The following is a 17,135-nucleotide window of genomic DNA, read 5'->3' on the forward strand; positions in this document are numbered from 1 at the left end:
AAATCAAAGTCCAGACTTAAATCTGATTGAGATGCTGCGGCATGACCTTAAACAGTCCTTTCATGTTTGAAAACCCTCCAATGTGGCTGAATTAAAACAATTCTGCAAAGAAGAGTGGGCCTCTACAGCGATGTGAAAGACTCGTTGCCAGTTATCGCAAACACTTGATTGCAGTTGTTGCTGCCAAGGGTGGCACAACCAGTTATTAGATTTAGGGGGCAATTACTTTTTCACGTAGTGCCAGGCAGGTTTGGACAGCTTTTTTCCCTTAATAAATGAAATCATTATTTCAAAACTGCATTTTGTATTTACTCGAGTTATCTTTGTGTAATATTAAAATTAGTTTGATGATCTGAATCATTCAAATGTGAAAAATATGCAAAAAACAGGAAGGGGGCAAAAACTTTTTCACACCTACATATATATATGTTTTGTACTAACTGCAAGTAGTCGCTGCCTTTTTTTTCTGCGATCCTGTCAGCAGGATTTTAACAAAATCACCTCTTGATCTTTGATTTCTCACCTTATGTTGACCGGGATTAATCTTGAGTGCTGCTCTCTTCTGTCTCATCTTTCGAGAAGACTGTTGTGTGGTTGTACACCTTTAATTTCACTAATGACAGCTGAGGTTTGAAGTGTCCTCTTATGGCACATGTCTTCAAGGAGTGGTTGGCTTCTCTCGTTCCTAATGCATTAGAGTGGTAAGGAACAAAAGGTCACCTTCCTCACATCACCCTCTTGTTACCTTTCTGTATTGTCTTGGTTTCTGTTCCTCTTTAAAGTCCTCATGTCAGTCCTTTCATATCCTTTCGCTGGTTCTTATGGAACCTAAAAATCTTGAGCCAAGATGCTTTGCCTGTTTTTTTATTTTCCATCGTTTACTCACCTGCATGTTATTACAAACCAATTTTAATTCTTTCTATTCGGAAGAACCTTGGGGTCTGAACAACATGAGAGCCCTTTGACATTCATTGAAGGGACTGAGCACTACGATATTTTTCAAAATATTATTTTTATGTTCCACAGAAAAAAAAGAAATTTGTACATATTTGAAACAACATTATTTTGAAACTATTTTGCTCCTTAAAGTGGGTCTGAGAGTTACCATCAAATGTCTTTTCTAAACCAAGTTTTTTCGTCATAAATATGATGAAATATCTATAACTGTGTTGATGATTGAAGTGAATGAACAGTTGTATTTATTATTGCTCCACCATGACAATATATAAAAAAAGACAAAACTACTAATATAGTTATCATTATAGTGTGGATAGACCTTTGTTCTATTGCAATTTGTAAAAATGAAAGGTAAGTGGGTTATAAGAACCACCATATTGTATGTTTACAGCTTCATATAAGCTTATAAGCTATTGAACGTCATTAGCGAAATGTCTGCAAAACATTCAAGGATTGTACAGAGTAACCAAACCTCCTCGCCTTGTTGTCTAGTATGCAACAGGTCCTTGTTATATTTCATTCACTCTCTGTTACACCATGTACCAGGAAATCAAGCCCATGCGTAAAGCTCTTGGCTCACATGAGAGCTGTTGATTGGGTGAAAGGGAATATTGGTCCTGTCAGACAAAAGCAATCAGGCAGGCAGCAAGGCGTTACAATGCATGGACCTGCAGTCCTGCCGTGGCTCTCACGGCTGAGCCACTGATCTCATTGTTGTGTTTGTATTGATATGGTGAATGGGGCAGTCCATGAGAACGGACATGGGCGCAGTTCAGCAGGGAGGAGTGAGTGAATAGCCTCCTCTCTGCTGACTTCAGAGCTTTTTCATAATTTATTTTCCTTTGTTATTCTTACCTGTGTGGTTTTCAATGTGGCTCAAGTTTCAGTACGGCTCCTTGCAGCTACAGGATCAAATACAATCACTCGATAATGTTGTAGCTGTTATCTTGTTTTGTTGATAACTGTGATCTTGCTCCTATTAACTAGCTAATTTTACATTTTCCTGTTTAAATTACACTGTTGATTCCTTGTAATGCTAATGTCTATAACCTTTTCTTTCTCTTATGAAAATTACCCATGGTTTTACTACAAATAAAACCAAAAAAATAATGGTTTCTATAGTTAAACCACGGTAACCACAAATTATGGTTTCGCTGCACTAACCATAGTTTAATTAGTATTTGTAGTAAAACTGTGGTTATACAAATGGTATGTATGCATGCCAAAAAAAACAAGGTTACTTTTACTACAGTAAAACCATGGTTAATTTTCATAAGGTTTACATAAAGGGACAATTCACCCAAACATAAGGTATTTTTAAATGTATTTTGGCACTAATAGCACAGAAATTACTTTTGTCAAACGTTTTTTTTTTTTTTTTGCTCTCCATTTGAAACTAAGAGCTTGGCTGAATTTGGAACAGCAAACTAGCATGCTAAAGTTTTTGCCATCATTCTGTCAAATGGTTAACGGGATGTTCAGTTGGCTAGCTAACAGCTTAGCCTACTAGCTTAGCATAGAACTAACTGGTTAAGTAACTGGCAGAAAAAGCAGTGTGTTAGTAGCTATGCTATTCTATATTTAGTCATTTTCTAAACTAGTTAGCACTATGCTAACAAGCTTGCTAATTAACGGTACATTGGCCAGTTTTTAATAATTCAATTAATTACAAATAACATGTGATAATTACGTGCTTGAAAATATTTTCCATTAGTTCACACTTGAGTATATTATTTCTGTGGTAAGTGTTCTTTTTAAAATTATGCTAAAGTGTACTTCTATTTCATGGTTACACAATCAGTAACTCTATCTATTGTATTTTGGCAAAAATTGTGGTTACCATATTCATAATCATAAGGGTAATCTAAAGAAACTAAATACTCTTCATTGTTGTCAATTTTCCCAGAGCGTGCTAAATTAGTTCAGAAAAGCTAAGCCCTGGGTGAGCTATAATTAGCATGTATGACTAGACGTGGCGCTCTGATACACTGTATAAGTGTGTAGACGTTTGTATGGCCTAACAGGTGCACAGACCGTCTTGAAAGGACCAAAACCAATGTGTAGACAGACAGACAAAAGCTAACAGAAAGATGAGCCAAGACTGTACTTCTGTTGCTAGTGAATAGGCGAGCAGTATCTCTCGGCAAGCCTGTTCAGTGTAGGGTATCCTAACTAAAGGTGTAAAGGTGTTTCATGTCAAAGCCATTGTTGCATGTATTGTGGCCTTTCTCCCAAGGGACAGGGCCCTCTTTAGGGAGGTTTCTTTCATCTTTTAAAAGCATTAACATGGTTGGGTTTGGCAGTAGACTGCTGGAACCGAAAATGATGTTGGCTTAAAAGGAATGGAGGGATTGTGAGGTTTAACTTAGTTTAACTTGTTGACAGCTTAATAGACTTCCTTATCAGCCCTAGAACTAAACAGTGGGCAGTGACAGAACGTCACTGTCTTAAAAGCAACTCTTGGTAGTCATCTTGGTCACTCCCCAGGACAGCTGTTTTGTGAGTGGGTACTTGACTATTCATCTCCTATTTACATGAATAGAGAAAGAATGAAATCTTTATAACTGTTGTTGACATTATGTTTAAATTCGACAACAGTCATTCTCTAAAAAAAGTTGATTTTCAAATTTTTTTTCCCTTTATTGACATTGTGACATTATTACTACTTTTATTAATAATGTTGCCAACTGACATTATTACTAAGACTTTTGATTATATTTTATTTAATTTAATTTTAGTTTAGTTTTAAATTTTTTTAATTTTATTTTTAAATTATTTTAATTGTATTTTAATTTGATTTTACTGTCATTTTAAATGAAAAATAATTTAAAATCCAATAAAATTCTAATACATTTTTTTTTTCTAAGATGGTTTTAATATAATTTCAAAATGCAAAGCACTGATTAGTCTAAAAACAATAAATGATGGCAAATAAATATACCTGTAAATATAGTAGACGTGGCATACCAGATCAAGGAAACAAAGTTTTTTTAGGCACTTAACAAATTCAAATCACTAAAAATATAATAATATAATCTACAAAATGTAATATTACTTAATATGTAGAATGGTGGCTTTTACATATTTTAATATGGAGTTATATATGGACTAAATACTCAAAGGACATGTTTGTTACCATACTTTAAGAATGACCCTGGCATCATAAATATGACTTGTTTATCTCAAATCACTCAGTAGTCTGGTCAACTGTATATATGTGACCCTGGACTACAAAATCAGTCAGGTCAATTTTTTTAGATTTATACATAAATAATTAAGCTTTCCATTGATGTATGGTTTGTTAGGATCGGACAATATTTGGCCAAGATACTATTTGAAAATCTGGAATCTGAGGCTGCAAAAAAATCAAAACATTGAGAAAATGGCCTTTAAAGTCCAAATGAACTTCTCAGCAATGCATATTACTAATCAAAAATTAAGTTTTGATATATTTACAGTTGGAAATTTACAAAATATCTTCATGGAACATGATCTTTACTTAATGTCCTAATGATTTTTGGCATAAAAGAAAAATCAATAATTTTGACCCATACAATGTATTTTTGGCTATTGCTACAAATATACCCCAGCGACTTAAGACTGGTTTTGTCGTCCAGGGTCACATATATTCTAAAGTAAACCAGATCTGTCATCAAAAAGGCAATGTTATAGTTGACTGCTTAGGATGTCCTGTCTGTCTGATTTGTTCTGTTTTTGTTTGTCAATCTGCAGTGATGAGCCTGAAATGGCACAGATTGAGTTATGGATAGTTATGGATCAGAGGTCCGACCCACATGCATTAGGCATGCAGGCTAATTATGTGCTAATTAGAGCATCGGCAGAAGGCTTTTAGAGTTTATATGCCTCTCCCACTGCATCTGCTTCTCTGTTTGTTTACTAGAAGTCAGTTTTGGAGTATTAAGGGAATACATAATTAATCCAAAAAGTAAAATTCATGTTGTTCCAAACCCATATGACTTCAACTGAACACAAAAGGAAAAATAATAACTCTTTTTTTGTGTGTGTTTTACATAAAAAGAATGTCATGTGGATTTGGAATAAAAAGAGTAAATAGTGAAATTGCATTTTTCTTTGAAATGCAAAGAAAAAAAAAAAAAAATGTTCTCAGAAACAAACTGAGGTAGAAGTAAACTCCATTACATTAAATGGTGAATAAGTTCTTTTGATAGTCAAATAGGATTCAATAGAAAAAAAAGAGTAAATTGTGGGACTAAATGAATCCAGTAGTATTTCGACAAGGATTGATTTGATGTATTGTCTCCTATATAGCATGTGATTAGAGGACTTTATGTTTAAAAATTAAAAAGGCAAAAATGGCCAAAGCTTCCTGATCAGCAGGAGACCAACATTTTGAAAGAGTGGAGTGATTATGAGGAAGAACTTTGTGGATGAACTTTTACAGCATGACCTTAAAAGTCCTGGGTGACGACCTTCTGACAATAAAAGAGACCTTTTTTTTAAAGTCAAGTGAATGAAACCACCAGGCAAAAGACTGAACAAAGAGAATAATAGAGGTTGCCTTTCTGCTCAACTCCTCCTGAACTCACATTCTCTATGATTTCCATATTGTTCTAACAATCTGATGCATAACTGCTTTTATCAAATAATTATGCCTTTTGATTTAGCACTGTCACTTCCCCAACAGGATTCTGTGGCGAATTACAACCTAACTGCAGTGTTTCAAACCGTTAATAATGGAATAAATCCAAACACGTCATTCAGGGACTTCGCTCTCTGTGGTAGAGCGAACGTTTTGACAGCAGGTCACAGCAGGTCATGACATGATTTAGCTGCTGCAAGAGGAATTTTAAAGATTGATCTGTCTTTTTGAAGCAGCCGTCCTGTTTTATAGCTGATTTGAACTTTTAACCAATATTTGCAAGCCAAATTTTGAATAAAAATGCTAAGCCTATATTTTAAATCCAAAAATGCATTAGGTTTGAGGTACGTTAAAGAGGAGTTTTAAGTTCTAAGACCTTAAGTTCACCTTGGCTTAAAATCAACAAGTATATTCCTGAGTCTCAAAATCAAATATAATAATAATAATAATAATAACACAAAGAATTATGTGGAGAATAATTCATTTTATGATGAAATATTTCAGATTCAGCACTAGGTCGCTAATCAAATAATATAATTAGCCAACTATTTTATAAAAATAAATAAGTATATATTTATTTTAATATATGCATAATTTATAACAATTATGTAAATAATTATAATTATTTTAATATATGCATTATTTATAATAATTACTTAATTATTTATTTAATTATTAGGCAGAAAAGCAAAAAACTGAAATTCTCAGCTTTTTTTAATCATTGCAAAATGTAAATTATATTATAAATTATATTATATTATATATGTATATAAACAATGTGTATTATGAAAATCTTTGAATAATTCTCTAACTTTCAATTGTTTTACTGATAATATATTTGTAATGAAAAACATTGTATTAGAAAAATGCAAAATAGCTTTTTATTTAGCAAACATATTTAGTCGTTTGGACAGAATAAACTAATTTCTTTTTCTTTTTCAGCAGATGTATCAGAAGCATATGGATTCAGATCACAGAAGAAACTCTCAGAGAACATAGACTGGTCGTACGCGGGTGAGTGTTGAATTCTAACTGTACTTACATCTTGTTTATTATCTCTGCATAGTGATCATAGCAATTAGACTTCAGTCTGTATAAAAGGCCTGCCAAAAAGATGCACTCTGAACTGAAGCGCTGGTGGTATCTTCCCCCATGCCAGTGCAGGTTTAGGGATCATTTTATCTAAGCATGCAGGGTTTAACACCACAGATTAAACTCATCCGTATCTATGGGCTTTCAGGGTTAATATGGCCTAAATTACAGGTCCTGTCTGATCTCGCCCAGCCAATGCATGTCAAAGTTTACAGGGTGTGTTTGGGCTTTCATGCGCTGTGACTCCAAGTTGTGGATGCGCTGAAACCGATTTCATGCTGTGTTTAATCCCAGCCTGATTTTATTGGAACAGAAATATGACAGCTTAAGTGTCTTTATAGTGTCATTTTTAGGCTGTTCTTGATGCCACACCTTTAAGACTTTATGTAAATGACCCATTGTGATTGCCTTTGAAATTAGTAAAAACGCCCAGGGCAAGTCTCTGTAAATTTGGAGGGTTGTATTTTAGTGTGTTGAAGGTTGTGATGTCAATACAATGACCATTTATGAACAATTAGCATGTAGCAGTTTAGCATTTTAGTTTTCATTGAGGAAGGAGTTTTGTGTTAGAGTATATCTTTACAGCACATCAAAAGACCCAGCTAATATAGAATGTTCTCAGAAGTTTGGCTAACGTTCTGGTAAGGTTCTCTCAAAGTTATGAACAAACATTCTTCCAGTAACAGTAATAGAATGTTGTTTTTAATAACATTCCCACAACATTAGCACAAAAACTCATTCATAGTACGTTTTTCTTAAATATTTAGTTGGAGGCCCAACTGACTTTTTAAAATGTTACCACCTAGTGTGCCACACAAGTCTTGAAAAGTGAAGCCAAAGAATCTCAATTGCCGCCCAGGTGACTGGATGCAGTATAGGTCATAAACCCCGCCTTCTTCAGGTAATCTAATGGGACGTAAGACAAACTAAATAATCAAATTACACTTCAAATAAATTTTTTCCAAAGACGTTTTCTGTCAATTCAGGTAGTTCTTAGCATGCTGATGTATGTTCAAGTGTTCATTTTTCATAAGCTTTGCTTTTAATTAGTTATTTGCTGCTATAAAAAAGGGATGTGGTGTCATGATTGTTAGCTTGCGATTGGGTCTGCGGGAGTTTGGACGGGACTTTGATTCCGCGGCTCCACCTCATGATTACTACTGCGCAGACTCGGGCTCCAAATGACGTCATTTTCGCAAGATGACAGCGACCATACTGAAAATGTTTTGGCTTCACTTTTCTATAGTGGAAGGAAGTGGAGACACGTCGTCCATCTTTTTTACAGTCTGTGGTTACAACTTACTAGTTTCAGATGGTTCAGAGAACATTAAAAATAACATTCCAATAAGGTTTGCAAAGTGATAAAATGTTCCCTTAAAGGGACAGTTCACCCAGAAATGAAAATTCTGTCATTAATTACGCACCCTCATGTCAATCCAAACCCGTAAGACCTTTTTTCATCCTCAGAACACAAATATTATAATAATATGCGTAGACAGCAATACAACTGACGCGTTCAAGGCCCAAAAAGGTAGTAAGGACATTGTTAAAATAGTCCATGAGAAGTCAGTGGTTCAACCATAATGTTATGAAGCTACGAGAATACTTTTTATGTGCAAAGAAAACAAAAATAACGACTTTATTCTACAATTTCTTCTCTTCATGTCACATGGACTATTTTAACAATCTCCTTACCTTTCTGGGCGTTGAACGTATCAGTTGCATTGCTGTGTATGGAGAGTCAGAAAACTCAGACGAGCGCTTCAGTCCCGTTCGTTCCATTGAAAAACACAAAATAAAATGCACACAAACATGTCCCTGCCTTTGATACAAACTCACTGATGAACGCATTTGATTTTAATTACTAAAAAAAAAAAACACGGAAGATGTGACATGCTACAATATCTACCACCTGAGTATTATTCCACTTGCAAGCTTTCAGTGGAGCTGCGTACATCAATGTCCTGAAGAATTTGTACTATATAATTATTTTGATGTATAGATGTAACTATTGCATTAACTATATGAATTTCATGTCAATAAATTAAACTGAAGGTACTGTTCAAATTGATTTGTGTTGTCATATATGCTATTTTTGGCTTGTTTCACCAAGCAGTGTAAAATGTACACATCGAATACGGGTCACTTTTTTACAAATTTAAGCACGTCGTCCAAAAAATCGGATATAGTCACAAAATCGGAATTGGTCATCAAGACCTGCAGGGTAAATGCAGCCTGTGAGTCTTACGAGTTTGGAGCAACATGAGGGTGGGTAATTAATGACAGAACTTTAATTTTTGGGTGAAGTTTAACATTTTCTATAACATTCATATAACCAAGAAAAAATTAAACAGTTAAAAAATAAATGTTTTGAATGTTCACAGAGCATTCAGAAATAATGTTTAGTGACTTAATGGAAATGCTAGCAAAACGTTCGTAGAGCATGTTTTTGTAAGCTGGGGAGAAGGAAAAGTCGTGTTTTTTTATTATATGGCCCCTTGAAGTTTGGGAAGAGATGAAGCATCAAATCAAACAACATCAGTGACACATTTTGTATCTCTCGTCTTTTCATCTCCAGCTCTTTCCCGTTTCTAGCACAATGGAGAACTCCCCTGTCTCGCTTTGTTATTGAAAGTAGGCCAGATTTGATATTCTCCTCGTTGTTCACTTTTGATATTTAGCTTCTGATCTCTACGATTTACAGATCGTTCCTTTGGAAAATGATTCAGAAGATGATCTGAATCTTCAGCCTGGAGCTCAGAGTTTCAGAGCAAATGTGTTTAGTCTAGGAAAGATGATCTATTGTGTTTGGATAATAAGTGACGAGGTTATCCATCTCCTCAAACCTCTTGTGTTTCACCCGTCACAACAAACCAGATCTGGGTGTCATTGGAGGTTGGCACAACAAATGGGGCATTACAATGTCCGGACTGCATGCTGGTGGTTGGTCATGCAGATGGGACATTGTTCATCAGCATTACCCAGAATACCGCAGCCCCTCCTCCTCATTGACCTGTTTTTCATATTGCTCATGTTGTCTAAATAATACCGAAACACGAATAATCAATCCCTGTTCACTTTATTTAAACAATTCATTTTGATTAAAACACCATTGGATCAGGTTTCTCGTTCAAACATGATTGCATCATGTTAAACATGAACATGTTTCAATCAAGTAGCTCTAAATAAGTTTTACACTTCCCATCATGCTTTGCACAGGGCTGGATATAGGGAGAGAAAAATTTTTAATTTATTGTTGTTATTTTATGCATGTTTTAGTAAAATGAGAAAAAAAGGGAAGACTTCTTCATGTCTATGGTTCTATTACTTTGACATTTTAAAGACTTTCTGTTATGTTATGGTGTTTTGAGGCAAGTTACCATTGTGGTGAAGTGTGTATTGTGTGGTTGGGTTGAGGACCTGCTAAAAAGAGTCTAAGTTGCTCTAATTAGAAATAAAAGCAACTGGGATTCAATTGGGATTTCACTCCAGTGGGAGTTTTAGGGATGTACACAGGACCATCCTTAAACTGCCAACAACTAATGTCATATGTGTAAATAAAAGTTATATTTTACTTGCTAATATGTTATCATAACAGTTTGGCTGAACTTGCATGGACAGTGGTTCTACATGATGGAACATGTTATTGCTGTACTCAGATATTTCATTCAGGATGAACTCAAGCAAACTGTGTAAACTCAACTAAAGTTAGACATGTTGTTACTGAACCTTCAAAAAATCATGTTTTTGAATGCACTCAGTGCGTTTTCTTGGGCAAAAAACTTCATATACAGTGCAAGCATGATATTTGAATTAATTAATTCATATAACAGTTTTACCTTTTATTCTGATGTAACAGTGACTTGCAAACTGACTGATATTCCAAATGGCACAATTTCCTGAGAATGACCCACATTTATTATGTGGTCGTGGTATGTATTTGGTACATGGTATTCAATATGAGCTGTCCTTCTAGAATATGCATGGTGTTTGTTACTTGGCCGTTGCTCTGTCTGTAAAAGAGAGACAGATAGACTTGAGTAAAAGAAAACAAAGAATGAGAGAGAAAGTGCTCAGGATATGAAGCTGGACTGTCTGGTCTGTCTGGTGTAGGACTCTTGGCCAAATCCATCAGCATTATAGACCAACATTACACAGACCTGTTCACAGAACTACTACTGCTTCTGATACTAATTAACAAGTCACTTCTCCATTTCAGTCAGAAAAAAATATAATCTTACCTTAAAAAAGATTCATCATTCTAAACTCATTTGGACTTTGATCTTACAACTCTTTCAGCAAGCAATTAATTGCATTTCCCTTGACAGCTGGAAGGTGGAATTGAAATGAGTACTGGTTTGTACATGTATCATTGTGAGTAATTGTGTGTACATGAGTTTGACACACTTTTCCATGCCTCTTGTCTATGATCATAAGGCTAACGGTTTATTGTTGTTATATATTTTGATAATAACATTTTGATTTAAAATAGTGATTAAATATCCAATCACTATTTAGCAGAACAAAAAAAAAAAAAAAGTAATTGCTTGTGCCAACTCTGCCAACTTGCTTGCTAAAAAATTTGGTTTTAAATGAGCGTCAGTTCTTTTTCCTCCATATCCTTTCATTCCTTCAGATTACACAAAACCCTCTCAAACATACTCTGATGTTGCTTAGACTCAAATGAAACATGACAGCCTTGAGAGTTTGTCATCTGTTCTCTCTAAAGTCCTTCACAGAGGAAGGAGAGAAGTGACAGTGCTTCTGTCTGTCTGTCTGTCTGTCTGTCTGTTTGTCTGTCCGTCCGCTCTATCTATCAACCAACCTACAATTTTATTGTAAATCCATTGAAACCAGTCTATAAATAATGGTCTATAAAAATAAAAATAGTAATAGGTATAATACGGTCATGCAGAATAAGGCATCAATGTGTGCTTTAGAAGTACTAATAAACAACCAATATGCTAGTAATATGCTTGCTAGTTAATAGTGAGAATTGGTCCTTAAAATGAAGTGTTACCTAATAATAATATGATGGTTTTAAATGCTTAAAACAACCAATAAGCTACTTAAGACTGCATTAGGGTAATTTAAGAAAACATTTTACATAACAGGGTTTTTGAAACTTTGTTTTGTGCCTAACAGCAGCTTTTATTTTTTCATTCATGTGTTGTCTATGTTCTGCTGTATTTGACTCAGCTGTACTGTATTTGTTCTACTGTACACCAGTGTTTATGGCTCAGCTGGGGGTGTAATGCAGCTATTGATATGCTAATGGAAGTGACCTAGAACTGCTGGTGACCTGGTTCATGGGCTTTGTTTTTGTGCTGTAGGGACCTCCAGAGAGAGGACTCGGATTAACCCACCAGCAAACCACTACATATCTAATGAAGCACCTGTGTGTCTGTGTGTTTGTACTGAAGCACAGAGGATCATCCTCTGACATTTATGAATGATTTTAAGAGGTTTATTTATCCAATTAAACTCCATTTCCCACAGGAACTCTAAACCAAAATAACTGGGCAAAGAAATACCCGTCATGCAACAATGCCAAACAATCACCAATAAACATCGAGGAGAGCCTGGCGCAGGTCAAAATTCAATTCCAGAAGCTGAGATTAGAGGGATGGGCAGAAAAGACATCAGTCTCCACTACAGTAAAGAATGATGGGAAAACAGGTGACAACAACTGTATTTTTAATATCGACCCTTGAAAAAAATCTAAATCTGACTTGATGTGAACAGACATTGTCCATTCATTTCTGCAATGTGTTATTTGTCTCCAGTGGCCATTGATGTGGGAGGAGATTTTTTTGTGAGTGGAGGGGGTCTCAGGTCCAAGTTTAAAGTGGGACGTATCACTTTCCACTGGGGCCTGTGCAACGCCTCCTCTGACGGGTCGGAGCACGGCCTCAACAATGAAAAATTCCCCCTAGAGGTATTCTACATAATAAAATAACATCATTTCAAATGTATTTATATTTATTTTTTATTTATTTAGTTATATTTTATTTATTTATAATATATGTCTATTTATTTATATAATTATTTCATTTCTTTATTTAATTTAATATATTTATTTCATTTTATTTATTTATTATTTTTATTTGAATCATTTATTAAGTTACTGTATAATAAGCAAGATAATGTACAGTCAGCTGGTCATTTTCTTGATCACCCAGTGGGGGTTATTTTCCATTTTTCTGAATGCACATTATCTCTTACTTTCACTGGAAGAGTGAATGTATACAAATGTTGATTAGACTGTTTCTGGTGTAGATGCAGATATACTGTTACGAGGCAGATGTTTTCAGTGGCCTTGATGAGGCCCTCGGCGCAGGAGGAAAGATCACAGCATTGGCCGTGCTGTTTGAGGTAAATATGGCAGCTTTATATGTATATTTCAGTTATTTCTTTATTGTTTTCAATGAAGTTTATTATTCATACCCTGTAAACAAAACCTGGCTAGTTAGCTAAGAAAACATAAACTTAATTCCTCATTTGAATCATGTCTTACATATTTGTTCTGGAAAACAAAACTATATTCTTAAGGAAGAGATATTGTTGCTTATTCTTCACAACGTACTTGCTTCTTTATGTATTGAACATCCTCGCTCCATCAAATTAATAATCTTAGACAGGCTTAGGCACTCTCTGAAACCTCACCACACCCCCGCCCTGCATTTAGCCTGAGGTACAGAGCATTTTCAGAAATCCTCATCTTCACACGGATGTTTTGATGGTAAAGACTGACAGGACTTAATTATAATGTATTGCTAAATCTTTGTAACATGTTAGCTTTTCCCTGAGGATATTCTGGTATGAAGTTGTGTGCTCGTGTATATTGTGTTGTTTTGTCAGTTTGATGCTGCATGTTTTGAGAGTGTAGCTTGTATGAACATGTCTTATTTTGATATATGTGGTTAAGATAAGAGTCAGAAAAATGTGATTTCTTGATGAAAGCTCAAATCCATTTAGTCTAAAGAGCAAAAAAAATGCTGAAATGCTCAACAAGCACATGTGCGGTGTGCAGGGGTCCACAATCTTTTTGCAATGTATTGTATCATGTATTATGTAACTGCTAAATATTTTCTTGCTTTTTTTAATGGTTCTCGGCACAGATAAGCACTGAGGATAATGAAAACTACATGGCCATCATTGACGCAGTCGACAGTGTCAGCCGTTATGGTATGTGCAGTCTTCATACATACAGTACATTTACAAGTGTCATAGTGACACTTTTGCAAAATATTACAGGAAAATCCTGTTTTCCATGAGACCCCTTTAAGCTTTTCCATGTCCACAGGCCCTTAAAGTGACAATTCACCTAAAAAAGAAAACTCTGTCATCATTTACTCACCCTCAAACCTGTTTGACTTTCTTCTGTGGAACCTAAAAGCAGAAATTCTGACTGTCTTGGTTGTGCATTTTAGTAAAATGATAATGAATGGGAAAACATACCATAAAAGTGGTCCATTCGATTTATGCTCTATATTCCAAGTCGTCTGAAGTCTGAGGAACAGACTAAAATTCCTTTCTCTATGGAAAATAGAAAGTCATATGGGTTTGGAATGCCATGAAGGTGTTGAAATAATAACACAATTTTCATTTTCATTTGAACTATTCCTGTTTTCTCTGGTCAGGAAAGAGTGGCCCTGTCTCTCCGTTCACCCTGCAGGGTCTCCTGCCCAACTCCACAGAGAAGTACTTCATCTATAACGGCTCTCTGACCACCCCACCCTGCTCTGAGACCGTGGAGTGGATCGTCTTCAAAAACACGGTGACCATCTCAGATGTTCAGGTCAGTATAATGGACCGTTTTAGAGCAGTGACCTGCTGGCATGTATTTCTGGAATTGCATGTTTTATATACAGATTTAAAGGGACCGTTCACCCAAAAATGAACAATCTGTCATCATCAAACAAGGTTTTCAAGCTTCAAAAAGGGCACAAAAGCATCATTAAAGTGGTCCATACACCATATTTCAGATTTTCTGAAGGCATCTTGATATATGTCCAAACTTTGTTTGAATTGACTACTTTTATGATACTTGTATTTTTATTTTCAGTTGTATTACAACTGCTTGGAAAAAAGTGGTCAGCACATTCTTTAAAATTTCCATTTGGCGTTTCACTGAAGAAAGTATGGAGCCCCACACATGTGTGCACGATTTAGCAAATCGAGGGAACAAATTAGCAAATCGAGTGCACGATTTAGCAAATCGATGGAATGAAATAGTAATCATGTGCATGTTTTAGTAAATCGTGCACACGATTTATTATTTTTTTTCTTGCATGTTATGTGCGGAGCTCTGTAAGGAAGAAAGTCATACAGGTTTTGGAATAACATTTTTAGATGAACTCTTAATTAAGGCTTTGACATAGCAGACGACAAACAGAAGAGACAGACTTTGTTATTGAGATCCATGTGCTGACAGTTTAAAAGATGGGGTCAAAATGAAACAAAAACACCGCTTACAACAATTGCTTAATATCAACAAACACATTTCACCCATAAATAATGAAAATTATCTTGTTTTGTCTGGTACAAGTTCAATGAATAATTCACAACCTAACACAGGAATTTCACTGCCAAAAAGGGAATTTTGTTGTTTTCCTACCTAAAAACCCTAAGGCAGTCTTCACTTGGACTGATATTGTGACTGTGGCGTCTATTTGTCATTTGGCGTCTGTTGCACTAACTCTATGTGACGCGCACTCTCCGGAACTAAAAACAATTAGCTAGAACTGGCACACAAGGCCAAACATGACAGTACAAATATCAATTTGAATTTTAACTTAGTTTGACGATAAGTCCGTTTAGTTTCCTGCGTATGTTTTTACATTGGATCTGGCATTTGCTTTCTTAGAAATCTGTCGGGTCATGTCCAATAATAATAACACTAGCTGTGCTTTTGGCACTAAATACTAAAGTTCACACAAAAAGGAAGCCAACTCCCTCCAAAAGAGGAAGACAACAACATTTTTGATTATTGTAATGTTGGATGGCACACATTCAAAAGAAAGCTGTCATTAAATGGAATTAGAGGGAGCGAGCGTAGAGTTACACGTCACAAAAGACTGTAAATGCTTAAATACGGCCTTTGTGTTGAGTGTCATTCAGTTTGGGGCTGTTGCCCTCGAGTGACTTGCAAGTCGATACAAGCTACAGTTGAAACACATGGTGAAAGCAGGAGTTTTACCACAAGGTAACAAACCCACACCTGTCGACGTCACAATGGGAATGACATTGACTCAGACACATTAAAGAGCAGCTTTGATGTCTGAACACAATAGTGGACGTCTCGCCACTGGGCTACACTGTGTTTGTGCTGTGTGTAGTTTTTGTGAAGTATAGAGATTCAGTAGTTATGTTTTAGGAAGGAAAGTCTAAGCCTTATAGTATCATAGCAGTTTATCAGCACCTGTAAGCTACATCATCTTTGCAAACTTATATATACTTCATATAATTAAATATTTATTATAACTATATTATTGTTAGTCTGTGTATTAGTGGTAGAGATTTTAAGTGAGTTACATCAATTTGCCAGTAAGTGGTGCAAAGTAAATTTTTTTGAGTGAGTCATTGAATCATTCACTTAACCAATTTGTTAAAAAACATCTGGGGCCCAATTTGCATACTCTCCGCCGCAAATGGTATTTGAGATTAGTAATCTTGAATGCTATTTAGAGTGGATAAACTGAATTATAAATTTAATAATCCACTCAACCGATTAGTTCAATAAAATTGAACCATTCAGCAACGGACAAATCTGTCTTCATGTGTGAGTCATTAAATCATTCACTTAACCAATTAGTTCTAAAACACTGGTTTATTCAGAAACGCAATTGTGTGTCGCTTAACTTTTTAAGAACAGCGTGTGCAATAGTTAAACACATCTGTCTAATGCAAGTTTACATTGAAAACAATGGAACTTCTTGTTTGTTAAACCGTTGTATAGAAGCAATATCAGTTGCAAGATACTCTTGCTCTGAATATCAACATGGTGGACATTCAGAGCTTGTATGATATTGCCTACTTAACAGTCAGACTAATGGAGGTAGTATGGGGAGTATTTATTTTATATGACAATTCTAGCTGCTTTTAGACCCCTTCAGATCACAGAAACAGTTTTGTTTCCAGATTTGTTGTCTAATCTGTGTCACCGTATGTGTCCACAGCTGGAGATGTTCTGTGAGGTGATGACCATGCAGCAGGCTGGATATGTCATGCTTATGGACTACCTGCAGAATAACTACAGAGAGCAGCAGGAGCAATTTATGGGACAAGTCTTCTCGTCCTACACTGGCGTCGAGGAGGTCCACACTCCTAGTGCGTACTTCACAAACACACTTACACGCATAAACAAACTAGGGGAGTATGTGTCTGGAATCGTTCACTCTTAAGGTCTTAAAGCATTCAGGCTGTTTGAGGGTCATGGATCCAATTAGCCTTCAACATGATT

The 17,135-nt window shown here is 35.6% G+C and overlaps 1 protein-coding gene across 1 annotated transcript in view; it reads left to right on the forward strand.

Annotated features, from left to right (window-relative positions):
- Window positions 1-17,135, forward strand: part of ptprz1a (protein tyrosine phosphatase receptor type Z1a) — a 62,141-nt gene that overhangs the window by 17,706 nt on the left and 27,300 nt on the right. Inside the window, exons 4-10 of the mRNA XM_058766676.1 lie at window positions 6,521-6,592; window positions 12,170-12,349; window positions 12,457-12,608; window positions 12,950-13,045; window positions 13,792-13,858; window positions 14,314-14,471; window positions 16,852-17,002. Coding sequence (XP_058622659.1) covers window positions 6,521-6,592; window positions 12,170-12,349; window positions 12,457-12,608; window positions 12,950-13,045; window positions 13,792-13,858; window positions 14,314-14,471; window positions 16,852-17,002 — 876 coding nt within the window. The remainder of the gene's footprint in view (window positions 1-6,520; window positions 6,593-12,169; window positions 12,350-12,456; window positions 12,609-12,949; window positions 13,046-13,791; window positions 13,859-14,313; window positions 14,472-16,851; window positions 17,003-17,135) is intronic.

Source organism: Onychostoma macrolepis, chromosome 25, assembly GCF_012432095.1.
Source record: "Onychostoma macrolepis isolate SWU-2019 chromosome 25, ASM1243209v1, whole genome shotgun sequence".
NCBI classification, from domain to species: Eukaryota; Metazoa; Chordata; class Actinopteri; order Cypriniformes; family Cyprinidae; genus Onychostoma; species Onychostoma macrolepis.